This window comes from Stegostoma tigrinum, chromosome 10 (genome assembly GCF_030684315.1).
Source record: "Stegostoma tigrinum isolate sSteTig4 chromosome 10, sSteTig4.hap1, whole genome shotgun sequence".
NCBI lineage: Eukaryota > Metazoa > Chordata > Chondrichthyes > Orectolobiformes > Stegostomatidae > Stegostoma > Stegostoma tigrinum.
In genome coordinates this window covers 90,412,762-90,425,783 of record NC_081363.1, presented here as the reverse complement: position 1 = coordinate 90,425,783, position 13,022 = coordinate 90,412,762, and the positions used below count along the sequence as shown (strand labels likewise).

General features: G+C 44.7%; 1 protein-coding gene across 1 annotated transcript in view; it reads left to right on the top strand.

Moving 5' to 3' along the window:
- The window catches only part of LOC125455908 (gastrula zinc finger protein XlCGF26.1-like), a 72,144-nt gene extending 63,284 nt beyond the window's left edge, over positions 1–8,860 (top strand). The window contains exon 3 of the mRNA XM_059649387.1: positions 7,827–8,860. Within this exon, the coding sequence (XP_059505370.1) occupies positions 7,827–8,668 (842 nt within the window). The 3' untranslated portion in view covers positions 8,669–8,860. The remainder of the gene's footprint in view (positions 1–7,826) is intronic.
- The last annotated feature ends 4,162 nt before the right edge of the window (positions 8,861–13,022 follow it).

Here is a 13,022-nt window from a genome sequence, read left to right as displayed (position 1 = left end):
CAGAGTGAAAGAACCACACTGCAGAAATGAGATAAGGGAGAATTTCTTCATCCAGAGAGTAGTGAATCTGTAGAACTTCTGCAGATGGATGTGGATGCCAGCCATTGAGTGTATTTAAAACAGAGATAGGTTCTTGATTTGTAAGGGGACCAACGGTTATGGCAAGAAGGCAGGAGAATGGAGGTGAGAAATTTATCATTTTATGTTAGCTGATGAACATTCATCTAAACTTGAAACATGAGATTACTGACTCTGTACAGATGCTGCCTGAGCTGCTGTGATTTCCAGTATTTTTTGTTTTCAGTACAGATTCCAGCATCTGCAGTAATTATTACATGTACTGAGGTACAGTGAAAGCTTTGTGTACGAGCAGTACAAGCAGATCATAGTAAGCCGGAATGTACAGAACAGAGGTTGTAGTAAAACTTAGACAGAGACATACAGGTTATTTTGCACAGGATGTGCGCTGGGTGAAATTAACATTAGCAAGATCATCAGTATTTGAGGTTAGAGCGTCCACTTATTAGTCTAATAACAGCTGGGAATAAGCAGTTCCCGAACCTTCTGGTACATGTGTTCAATCTTCTGTATCTTCTGCCTGATGGAAGATTAGATTAGATAGGTTAGATTCCCTACAGTGTGGAAACAGGTCCTTCGGCCCAGCAAGTCCGCACCACCCCTTTGGAGCATCCTATCCAAACCCATCCCCCATAACCCACACACCCCTGAACACTACGGGCAATTTAGCACGGCCAATCCACCTAGCCTGCACATCTTTGGACTGTGGGAGGAAACCGGAGCACCCGGAGGAAACCGACGCAGACACAGGGAGAATGTGCAAACTCCGCACAGACTGTTGCCCGAGGCTGGAATTGAACCCGGGTCCCTGGTGCTGTGAGGCTGCAGTGCTAACCACTGAGCCACCGTGCCACCCTAGGAAAGAGTTGCAAGAAGTCATTACTAGGCTACTTGATGACGTTGGCAGCCTTTCTGTGGTGAGCTGTGTAAACAGAGTCTGCATGTGGAAGGTTGGCTTTCCATGATGGTCTAGGCAGTGCACACAAACTTCTGTAGTGTCTTACACACCTGTGCAGAGGAGTTGCCATACCGGGCCGGTGTGCACCTGGCAGCATGGTGGCTCAGTGGTTAGCACTGTAGCCTCACAGCACCAGGGACCTGGGTTCGATTCCAGCCTCGGGTAACTGTCTGAGCGGAGTTTGCACATTCTCCCCGTATCTACGTGGGTTTCCTCCAGGTGCTCCAGTTTCCTCCCACTGTCCAAAGATGTGCAGGCTAGGTGGACTGGCTATGCTAAATTGCCCGTAGTGTTCAGGGGTGTGTGAGTTATAGGGGGATGGGTTTGGGTGGGATGCTGCAAAGGGCGGTGTGGACTTGTTGGGCCGAAGGGCCTGTTCCCACACTGTAGGGAATCTAACCTAGTCTAATCTGTGGAATTTGGTGACGGTGCTTAGAGGCATGCTAAATTTCCTCAGCCGCCTAAGAAAGAACAGGCATTGTTTTGCCTTCTTGACCGTTGCATCTAAGTGGGAAATCCAAGATAAGTTGTCTGCTATCATCACTCAGTTTTTCACCCTCTCCGTTCTGTTGATTAGATAGGGACCTCCTTTCTTTCTGAAGTCAATGATCAGTTCTTTAGTTTGGCTGACGTTGAGAGAGAGGTTATTTTCATTGCACACGTCACCAAGTCCTTTATCTTCCTTGTATTTTGACTTGTCGTTGGTAGATATCCATCATACAACGGTGGTGTGGTCAGCAAACTTGTAGATGCTTGTAATTTGCTCTAATATATCAGCCAAAATTGAAGGGTGTAAATTTTGCTCCTGTATGTTATGGTTTTGTCTTACGAACACTCAGCAAAACCAACACATTATGAATCAGAAAACCAAAAGAAAGGAAGTACTGCACATGCTTGAGGTCACTATGGGCAGCCATGTGATTGATGTCAGCTCTGGTCCAATAGGAGGAAAGGGGACGGGGGCTGAAGGACCAAGTGCTGGCGGCTTGGTCTCCAACCAATCTTCGCGGATGAGGAGGTGGGACTAGTACAAAGCCACGTGATCGTCTTTGACTGCAGTCGTAGCATGACTGTGTTTGATCGCCCCGTTCGTTCGGAAGGTAAAGAAAGGGAATAAACCGAAAGCGGTTGTGGAAACTGGAAGTGGTGTTCGACTAATCTGAGAGATTTCAACAATACTTAGTGCGCATCGAAGAACAAATTTTAATATCCCGGTCCTGTTTTTATAGCAAACGTCTCCCGGCCTCAGGCAGTCATCAGGCTTGATAACTGCCGCCATCTTTACTGCGGGCAACTGTCCGCTGCGTGCGTGCACGCGCTGCCGCCGCCAACACGGAGGACGGCAAACTGCTGTAGCTTTCTCTGTTTTCCCCAGCGATCCAGCCTATATTTCTTGGGAGAGCCATTTAACGCTGTTAAAGAACTGAAGCAAATAACTGGCTTCAGGCAGTATAATTGCTACTGTTATACTTCAGATGTTTAATGTAGGAATATTCCAAGTTACCTGTTGCAGCATAATAATAAAATGTGAGGCTGGATGAACACAGCAGGCCAAGCAGCATCTCAGGAGCACAAAAGCTGACGTTTCGGGCCTAGACCCTTCATCAGAGATCTAGGCCCGAAACGTCAGCTTTTGTGCTCCTGAGATGCTGCTTGGCCTGCTGTGTTCATCCAGCCTCACATTTTATTATCTTGGAATCTCCAGCATCTGCAGTTCCCATTATCTCTGATACTATTTTACCTGTTGCAGCCTTGCTTTATGATGCCTTATTTTAAAGATTTTGATCTATCAAAGTATATCCGTCTGCCCAGTATTCATACAATTGGGATCATAACACTGAACACTGCTCTGATTCACCCCTGTGCTCCCCGATCAACTTTGTCAATAGCTGACTTGCTGTTATAAATGGGTGCGTTCTAACTATTTATTAGTTTAGTTAGTTTTGCAAACCTTTGTATAAATGACTTCCACTGCCATCCATCCTCTGACCACTTGCTGCTGAATTAGCAGATTGATCGGCACACACCTCTTTCTCAGTCAGGAATTATTTTTCGAGTGGGGGAGTCTGTTTCTTACTATCAAATTCTGCACTGTTTTCATTTCCTGCAATTCATTTTGCACACCTGAAATGTTAACTCTTTCTCCTTTCACAGATACCAACAATTATTGGCAAAGCCCTGTGATCTGTGGAGAAGGTCTTGTTTGACCTTTTTGTACTGCTGCAATTTTTTTTGGTGAACGTGCTCTCACAATGCGATTAGGTAAGGACTTGCAGATCGTTCACCCAATGATGCTGAAGAGTTACAGTATTTGTCTAGACTTGTATTTTTGTCATGTTTCTAATTTCACAGTAATATTGTAGAGGAACTTTTGATGTGGGGCCACAGATGGAGGTATTAGGTCAAGTGAGCAAGAGCATTGCTCAATAAGCAGGTTGTCAGGAACATCTTAAAAGAGGAAAGTGGACTGCAGAAGATTTGGAGTCTGAAACTAAATGAGTTGTTGAGACCTCAAAAGTTGTGTGGTGTGGGGGAGTAGGGATAACCACAGCAGGAATTACGTCAAGGGTGAGATTTTTAAAATGTTGCTTTTAACTATGAGCCTTTTTAGGTGGGGGAGTACAGGGGTGATGGGTGAGCAAGTCTTGGTACAAGTGAGCACTTAGGCAGCAGGCTTTTAGATATTCCTGAGATTACAGGGAGCTTGAGTATAGGAGGCTGGCTGGGAGTGTGTTAGGATACTTAAGTCTAGAGGTAACAAAGAAATGGACCAGAGTTTTGGCAGAGAATAGGGTGATGTCACTGAGATGCAAATAGGTGTTTTGCTGAGGGACTCAGTTCAGGCTTTCATCTCAACTCACAGCACACTAGTGAGTTCACACCAGAGAGAATCTATTCACTTGCTCGGTGTGTGGGAAAGTATTCACTCAGCTGGCCAGCCTGCTGAGACCCCAACGAGTTCACATGTAACTCTAGTGATTAGATTTCACTGAATCAAATTTGGGAGTGAACCGGTTTTATAGATGTCTGTTTCTGCTGCTGTTTATAATCTGCACAATTTTGTCATGGGATCTGGGTGTCATTGGCTGGCGAGAATTTATTGACCATCTCTAGGTGGTTGTGAACTAACTACTTGAACTGCTGTCGTCCATCTACTGTAGGTAGACTCGTTGTCCTCTCAGGGAGGGGATTTCAAAATTTTGGCCCAGGAACAGTGAAGGAATAATTATATCAGTGATAATGGGAACTGCAGATGCTGGAGAATCCAAGATAACAAAGTGTGGAGCTGGATTTGTGCTCCTGAGATGCTGCTTGGCCTGCTGTGTTCATCCAGCTCCACACTTTGTTGTTAAGGAATAATTGTATATTTCCATGTAAAGATGTTGAGTGGTTTGGAGAGGAACTTACTGGTATCTGCTGACCTTGACCTTCTTGATTGAAGCTGTTGTGCATTTGGAAGGTGCTGCCTAAGGATATTTCATGACTTTCTGCGGCGCACCTTGTAGATGTTAGACACTGTTGCCACTGAGCATTAGTAGTGGAGGGAGTGGATGCTTGTGGATATGTTGCCAATCGGGTGAGCTGCTTTGTCCTGGATGGTGTCAAGCTTCTCGAGTGTTATTGGAGCTGCACTCGTCCAGGCAAGTTCAGGGAGTCAGCAGGTGAATTCTTGCTGCAGTATTGCTGGCTCTGAGCTGATTTTTTAGCTACTGTATTTCGTCTAGTTGAGTTTATTGTCAGTGGTAGTCTCAAGGACATTTGATAGTGGTGATTCAGTTCAGTGGTGGTAGCGCATTAAATACCAAGGGCCAGTGGTTAGATTAGATTAGTTTCCCTACAGTGTGGAAATAGGCCCTTTGGCCCAACAGGTCCACACGCCCTTTGAAGCATCCCACCCAGACCTGTTCCCCTATAACCCACACACCCCTGAACGCTACGGGCAATTTAGCATGGCCGATCGACCTAGCCTGCACATCTTTTGGACTGTGGGAGAAAACCGGAGCACCCGGAGGAAATCCACGCGGAGACGGGGAGAATGTGCAAATTCCACACAGACAGTTGCCTGAGGTTGGAATCGAACCCGGGTCCCTGGTGCTGTGAGGCTGCAGTGCTAACCACTGAGCCATTGTGCCGCCTCAAATTGTCTCCTCTGGGAAATAGTCATTGCCTGGCATTTGTGTGGTGTGAACATTACTTGCAAATTGTCAGCTCAGGTCTGGATATTGTTCGTATCTTTTGCATTTGAAGATTCACATCAGTTTATGAGGAGACGCGAATGGGTGTTGAAAATTGTGCAAGGGAAACATCCCCAATACGAACTGTTTTGATGGATGGAATGTCTTTGAAGCAGCTGAAGATGTTTGGCCCTAGGGCACTATACTGAGGAATGTCTGCAGACATTCCCTGGAGCTGAGATGACTGATCTCCAACAGCAACAACCACATTCCTATATGCCAGGTATGACTCCAACCAGCAGACAGTTTGCCCCTGATTTCCAGTGTTTGTTTTTTTTTTGGGGGTCCTTGATGCCACACTCATGCAAATGCGGCCTTTATTTTATAGGCTGTCACTGTTAATTCACCTCAGAAATTCTGCTGTTTTGATCACTTTTCAACTGTGGCTGTGATGATGTCAGGAGCTCAGTAGCCCCATTGGAACCCAAACTTGGCATCACTCAGGTTATTGCTGAGTAGGTGCAGCTTGATGACACTGACGCCTTGCATCAGTTTACTGGGAGAGTAGACTGATGGAAAGTAATTGATCGGGTTGGATTTGTCCTGATTTTTTTTTCTGTAGAGCGTCTTTCGGGACAATTTTCCAGTGTCGAGAAGATTCCCCTGTTGTCACTCGACTGGAACAGTTGACTACGGGAATGGCAAGTTCTGGAGCACAGTTCTTCAGTACTATTGCTGGAATATTGTCAGGGCCCATAGTCTGTTCAGAATTCAGTAATTCTAACTGTATCTTGATATCAAATAGAATGAATTGAAGCCCGGAGAATAGCATCTGTGATGTTATGAAAGCCTGGAGGATACTTAGATGGATCATCCATTTGGCACTTCTAGCTGAAGATTGCTGCAATTGTTTTCAGCCTTATCACTTGAACTGATGTGTTGGAGTCTTCTATAATTGACAGTGGGGATATTTAGGGAGTCTCCTCTCCCAGTGAGTGAGTTGCCACCATTCACAGCTGTGTGTGCCGCGATTGCAGAGCTTAGATCTGATCTGTTGATTATGGGATTGCTTATTTGTGTTTATCACTTGCTGCTTCTGCTGTTTGGTATGCAGGTAATCCTGTTGGTGGCTTCACCAGATTGACCAACTCATATTTAAGCATGTCTGTAGCTGCTTCTGGCACATCCTCAGTTGAATCAGCTTTGATCCCCTGGCTTGATGGCCTTGGTTGAGTGGGACGTGTGCTGTGCTGTGTGAATGCAGAATGTGAGGATATTTGGTCGACATGGGCCAGTTGGACCAAAGGTTCAGTTTCTGTACTACACATTTCGATAAATTTATGTCCATTTGCTGCTGTGTTTCACCTCTATTCTCCCTGATCATCTCTCTGACATTGTCTAACCTCCTCTGTCTCTAACAATGGGGCTATCTTACTCACGTTTAGTATTTTATTGGTCAGATTTCCACAGCTGCCTGTACTTGCTAATTTACCAGCTTGAACTTCCCACAGGATCCTTTTAAAAATCAGGACTTTTTTAGTCCCATGCCACAGCCCATTTCTCTTTCACTTCTGAGGTTAATGACTATCAATTTCTGCACTTTTTAATATTATCTATAATTTATTCTACACACCATGAAATGTATTCCGAGCCCCCTCTTCGTAGACCAACATTTGTTTCATTGTAGGAATGTATGCAATTCCCTTTTTAAAAGTCTCTTTCCATCTGTTTCAGCTGGAGTGGAGATGGAGGAGAAACTGCTGCAGTTATCCCCAAAGACTGCAATGTCTAGTGTGAAATTGTTAAAGGGAGATTCTAAGGGAGTTCAGGTTGCTAAATCAACACTGTCCATAAAACGTAACAGGACATTGTTTCAAGGACAAGTATTGCCGAGAGTGCTATCAGTCTACTTTGCACACACACGTTAATGACATTCATATCTAAGAATAATGAGATGGACTCATTAGTATATATGACATTTGACCTTGAACTGTTGCTGTATGTGGGGTGAAAGTGTTCCCATTGTGTTGATAAGTAAGGAGTTATAGGATTATTACAGAGCTGATAAAGGCATGGTGATGTTCATTCAAATCACCAACAACAATTTAGCTTCAACATCGGCATTTCTCGTGCTCGCGCTCTCGCTCTCTCACTCTCCTCCCCCTCCCCTAACCCTTTTGCCAGAGAGGCCAGACCTAACTATTGGTCGGATGGGTGACAACTTCCCTTCCCTGATGGACGTCAGTAGCTTGGTTTGTATGACAATCCCACTGCTTATATGTCACTTCTCCTTGTGCTAGCTGCACAAATGACCAGATGCATTCAGCTGTACTTCACAATCGGCTTTGTTTTCAGTTGGTTCTCGCTCACTCCTTTTTTTTTGTTTTCAATCAGTTTTACAGAATATCCGAAGGAGATGATTTGCAATCACAAAGCTAAAAGAATACGTCACATCAGGGATCGATACAACTTATCATGAAATCCATATCGTTGAATGTTTAATATGGAAAGAAAAAGCACTGCTCACAGTGGAGAGAAGCCATGGAAATGTGGAGACTGTGAGGAGGGATTCAGATCCCCTTCTGAGCTGGAAACTCACTGGCGCAGGCACACAGGGGAGAGGCCGTTCTCCTGCCCGGAGTGTGGGAAAGGATTTGTTCGCTCATCCAACCTGCTGAGACACCAGCGAGTTCACTCTGGAGAGAGGCCATTCTGCTGCCCGAAGTGTGGGAAAGGATTCATTCACTCAGCCGATATGCTGAGACATCAGCGAATTCACACGGGGGAGAGACCATTCTCCTGCCCAGAGTGTGGAAAGGGATTCACTCGCTCATCAGGGCTGCAGCAACACCAAAGGATTCACACGGGGGAGAGGCCATTCACCTGCTCCAGATGTGAGAAGGGTTTCACTCAGTTTGCTGACTTGCAAAAACATCAGCGAGTTCACACTGAGGAGAGACCTTTTCACTGTCTGGAATGTGGGAAGTGCTTTAAATATTCTGGGGACCTAGTGCGCCATCAACGTATACACACTGAGGAGAAACCATACCGGTGCTCTCACTGCGGCTCTGCATTCAAACAGTCCGAGCAGCTGACCGTCCACCAGCGAGTGCACACTGGGGAGAGACCATTCAGCTGCCCAGAGTGTGGGAAGGGGTTCACTCAGTCATCTGCACTGCTGACACACCAGCGCATTCACACTGGAGAGAAGCCATTTGCCTGCTCCATTTGTGGGAAGGCGTTCACTCAGTCATCCACTCTGAGGTCGCACCAGCGAGTTCACACTGGGGAGAGACCATTCAGCTGCCCTGAGTGTGGGAAGAGATTCGTTCAGTTATCTGCGTTGCTGGCACACCAGCGAGTTCACACTGGGGAGAGGCCGTTCTCTTGCTCCCAGTGCGAGAAAGCATTCAAGACTTCATCTACCCTCCTGAAACACCAGCGAGTTCACCAGTAACTGCAGCAATCCAGTTTTGCAGTTTATTTCACCAAGGGTTGAACTACATTGACTGGGGCTGATGTCAATAACCTCCAGCCCAGCTGTTGGTGTTAATACACTGGACTAAGTAAAATAAATCGACCTTTTGTTAAACCAGAGTCGTTTTAAGATCTAATTTGAAATGTTCTCCCAATAAATGCAAGGAGCTGATGGAGATTCTTTGGATTTTCTCAATCTTGGTGACAATCAGCTGCTTCCCTCCCAAACAATTGCCCACTGGGCCAAACTGTTTCTCAGATATTTCCTTGCTTGAGCCCTTTCTTTCTTCATTTCCTCTCGATAGGACAAGAGGAATGTTACTGCATAGAAACAGGCTAAAGCGCGTGTGCTGGTTGAATAAACTAGCGACCCACTCAAAAGCCACTCACCAGCACCATCTGTAGCAATTGTTGGAGTCTAGAGAACGCTGGTTCTGGTTGTCAGCTTATTTGGACAGAAGAGTCAGTTCTCATAACCTCACAAATTGCTGTTATTAATGTGTTAAGCAAGGCACATTTTGCTTAATATTTTATTACAAGCTAGACCTTATATTTTCCCACAAACTGACCTAAAACCTATTTGTACACCCACTAGGCTGTGACACTCCCTGACTAATCACAGAATATGAAAGCGAAAACCCAATGAGGATAGCTGCTGCTAATGAGGCCTGACGCTGGACAGATGTTGCACTTTGTCGTCATCCCGTCCTTGACGTAGGGTCTGTTTCTGCAACGGTTAGTCTCCGGAGTTTTTGCTGACTGCATGCCCTGACAATCGTCTTTTTATCCTTTTGTCTTATCTCTTTCGCGTTGTGCTGTTTCCTTCCCATTGGCTGAGGCTTGTCTGCTTATTGCATGCTTTTACCTTATTAGCGGTGGAAAGGAGACTTTCATACCACTACCTTACAGCTCCTTGTCCAAATAAGGCTTCTGCATTTCCTCATCTTTCTTAAATTTTGCAGAACCTGCATGGTACCAAGTGGTTCTGATCAGCTCAGGTAAGCAATTGGACTCCGGTCATTCTCAATTTACAAGCGTATTTTCCCTGTGTTTGTCAGTAGTTTTATACTGAGCATTTCCAGCAGCATGTCAGCAGCTGGTACTTCTCTCTAACTCTCTGCCATTGTTTGGCTAACATATTTCCCCCCCAACTCCCCAAAAGATACTTATCTTAGGACCATTCTCTGTCTTCTGCTGTGGACCACTCCTAGGATTGTTAGTGAGCCCGAGTGGGTGTATCACATCTACAGTGTCATACTGCAATGATAGAATGTGTACAAAAACGTACATATAAGCAGTGTGTGTGTATATATAAAGTGCATATAGAAAAGAAGCATATATGAGAAACATGTACGTAACTTAATTCACACAGTGCTTCCAAAATGTTCCTTCTGTTTCATTATAGCCTCCACTTCCAATCTTCGTATAATTTTTGACTTTTAGTCACCTTCTGAGGTTACATACAGTGAGTATGATGATTACTAATATACATTGAATCACTGCTGTAGCAGCATACAACAGAATTCTGACCCATGGACATACTTAAACATTGATTCCCCAATTCCAGAACCTATCCTTTGTTTTTTCAGCATGTGTTCTAATTGTTTTAGTGTGTTTGTTCTACTGATGAATTACTTCTTTTGCCTCTCCCACTGTGCATGTCTGATCTGCTATCAGGTGTGGAATGGGTGGTCATTCAGTAGCAACATACCTCTGTATGTCTTGGTTTATATCTGTACTCTGGATCATAAGGTTTTCTGTAATCACCACCCCAGTCATTGGCTGACACAGCGCTTGTCCGCCAATCATCAAATCAGGTAATGTTGTTGATAGCTACTTTGTCCAAACGGCACTGTCTCCATCCCTTGGTATAATCCATAGCTGCTGTGTCTATGTCATATGTTTGCCCCACAAAGGCATATTGTAAAAAGGACTGGTTACTCGCAAGCAGAATAACCAATGTGCAATTTTCACAGAAGCTGAAAACGCAATCTGTAAGTCTCTGTCTCGTTATCTCATCAGATCAACAGTGATTCTCCCTTGGTGGCATTTGGACAAATCTATCCTCCCTCCGCACCATCCTTTTACAATAGCATGTGATGTTGGGTGGCACGGTGGCTCAGTGATTAGCACTGCAGCCTCACAGCACCCGGGACCCAGGTTCAATTCCAGCCTGGGGCGACTGTCTGTGTGGAGTTTGCACATTCTCCCCATGTCTGCGTGGGTTTCCTCCCACAGTCCAAAGATGTGCAGGCTAGGTGGATTGGCCATGCTAAATTGCCAGTAGTGTTCAGGGGTGTGTGGGTTATAGAGGAATGGGTCTGGGTCTGGGTGGGATGTTTCAAGGGGCAGTGTGGACTTGTTGGGCCAAAGGGCCTGTTTCGACACTGTAGGGAATCTAATCTAAAGATATCCAAGAACCTTCATGATATTTTCCCACATTATGAACTTGTTTTAAAGGGTAGGTCAGATTATTTCCGTGTTGGGGAATATGAAACGCTGTCCCAACATAATTCATTGTAACATCCTATTAGATAAGGTCACACTTCTGAGGTGACAGAAGCTCCTTTACTTCAACTCACTTTTTATTAATTTTCATCCAATACCCAGTGTGGAACTTGATGAGCATGCAGCTGTATCAAATTAGTCCCCATCATAGTCAATACCCAGCTAGTGTATATGGCACACACCTCCGGTCATATGGGCTTCCTCAGAAGTATTGGGCATACAATCAACGATTTAAATTTGTTGTATCCTATAAACACTTCAGAACGTGCCCAAGGTCACTTCTGACGTATTCCGACCCATCTGGTTGGTCTGTACCTGGTCTTACTAACCTTCCCCAGTAATGACCTGCATTTTCTGCTGGAGGGATTGCATCTGACTTTCTAAATCTGTTGTGTCCAAGGTGTTGATGGTTGCCATTCATGATGCATATCATGTCCCTGCCAACTCCACTGGTCCTCTTCTTTATATTTTTGTTGGACTTAAGGATCATTACTGCTCAATTGTTTGTCAAGGAGGTGGATAAATAATTGTTTTATGGTGGAAGGGCACTATTCTAGAGCGGTCATTTCAGTTAAATTAAAAACTCCCTGGACATGCCAATATCCTGGTACCAAAGTGACAGATTCTCCTGCCTCGTTGAGCACCAGACCCACACTTTCCATCCTGTACTGAGACTCAACTCCTAGGTTCTGGTTTGGTTTTAATCACTGGGGCACATTAGGTAATAAGCTTCTTACGAGACCTGAAAATTATGAAGGACCCTGGCCCCAGACAAAAACCCCTGTCTGCATCTTTCAACACCCTTTTTTTTCCCTCGTCCCCTCCTGTACCATGTCATTCCTTTGTACAACTGATGATCTAATCAATTTTCTTGAATTGCCTTGCCACCCCAGTCAATATACCTTTTGTATGCATCACTACCCCGGTCTGTATTCACAAAGGTGTGATCCCAGTGAACCATAATTCTACCTTGACTGTCATTCCCTGATGGTTGCTGAATAAATGGACCTATAAATTGATGGGTAATTTGTCCTTCTGGGATTACGGCCAATGTCATCTCCAGAACTCTGTATGAGAATTGTACCCCTGTTTCTTCCCCAACATCTTGCTCTCTCATACCAACCCATTTGCTCCCATATAATACAAATTTAAGTCCCCTCTGCTTCCTTTATTAATTCATACTGTCTTGTGTTGTGGACCAGTTGTTCCTGATCACAAGACATTCTTCCAGCATTGACACTGCTCAATTTGTTCATCGTGGTGACTCCAATGCTGGTTCAACCTTGGTTCCAAGCATGATCGGCCCGGTAGCAACAAAATGTATTACTACCCTCATCCCAGGTTAGACCTGTAATATGCAAATGCTTTTTCTGCTCTTATCGATAGCTTCTTTCTTATGATTACTATAAGCTCAGGTTCTCCATACGCTGAGCCAGATTGTCTATCCCTTGTTCCCAATCTGTTTTGGATTCTAAACCATCTATTTTGTCTGATCCACTTACTTCCTCTACCCTTTTCTTTCATCTTTTGTTATTTTCCTTGGATGTCCTTTTTATATGTGGACGGCCGATATCAGGTCGTGTTCCAGTTGTCTCTTTAGATACTTGTAACTGGTTCTGTCTTGCTGTCTCTGGCATTGAGATCTTTGCCATAATTGACATGTGATGCTCAACGTTCAATGTTAACAGTCTTGTTTCTCTCCTACTGACTAACTGATGTGATACCAGGTAGTCTTGGCTGGTGCATACCATATATCTTAGACGGATGGGCCAGCCCTAGCTACTATCTCATAGAGACTGGTAAACTTTGGGCTCAAGAATAAGATG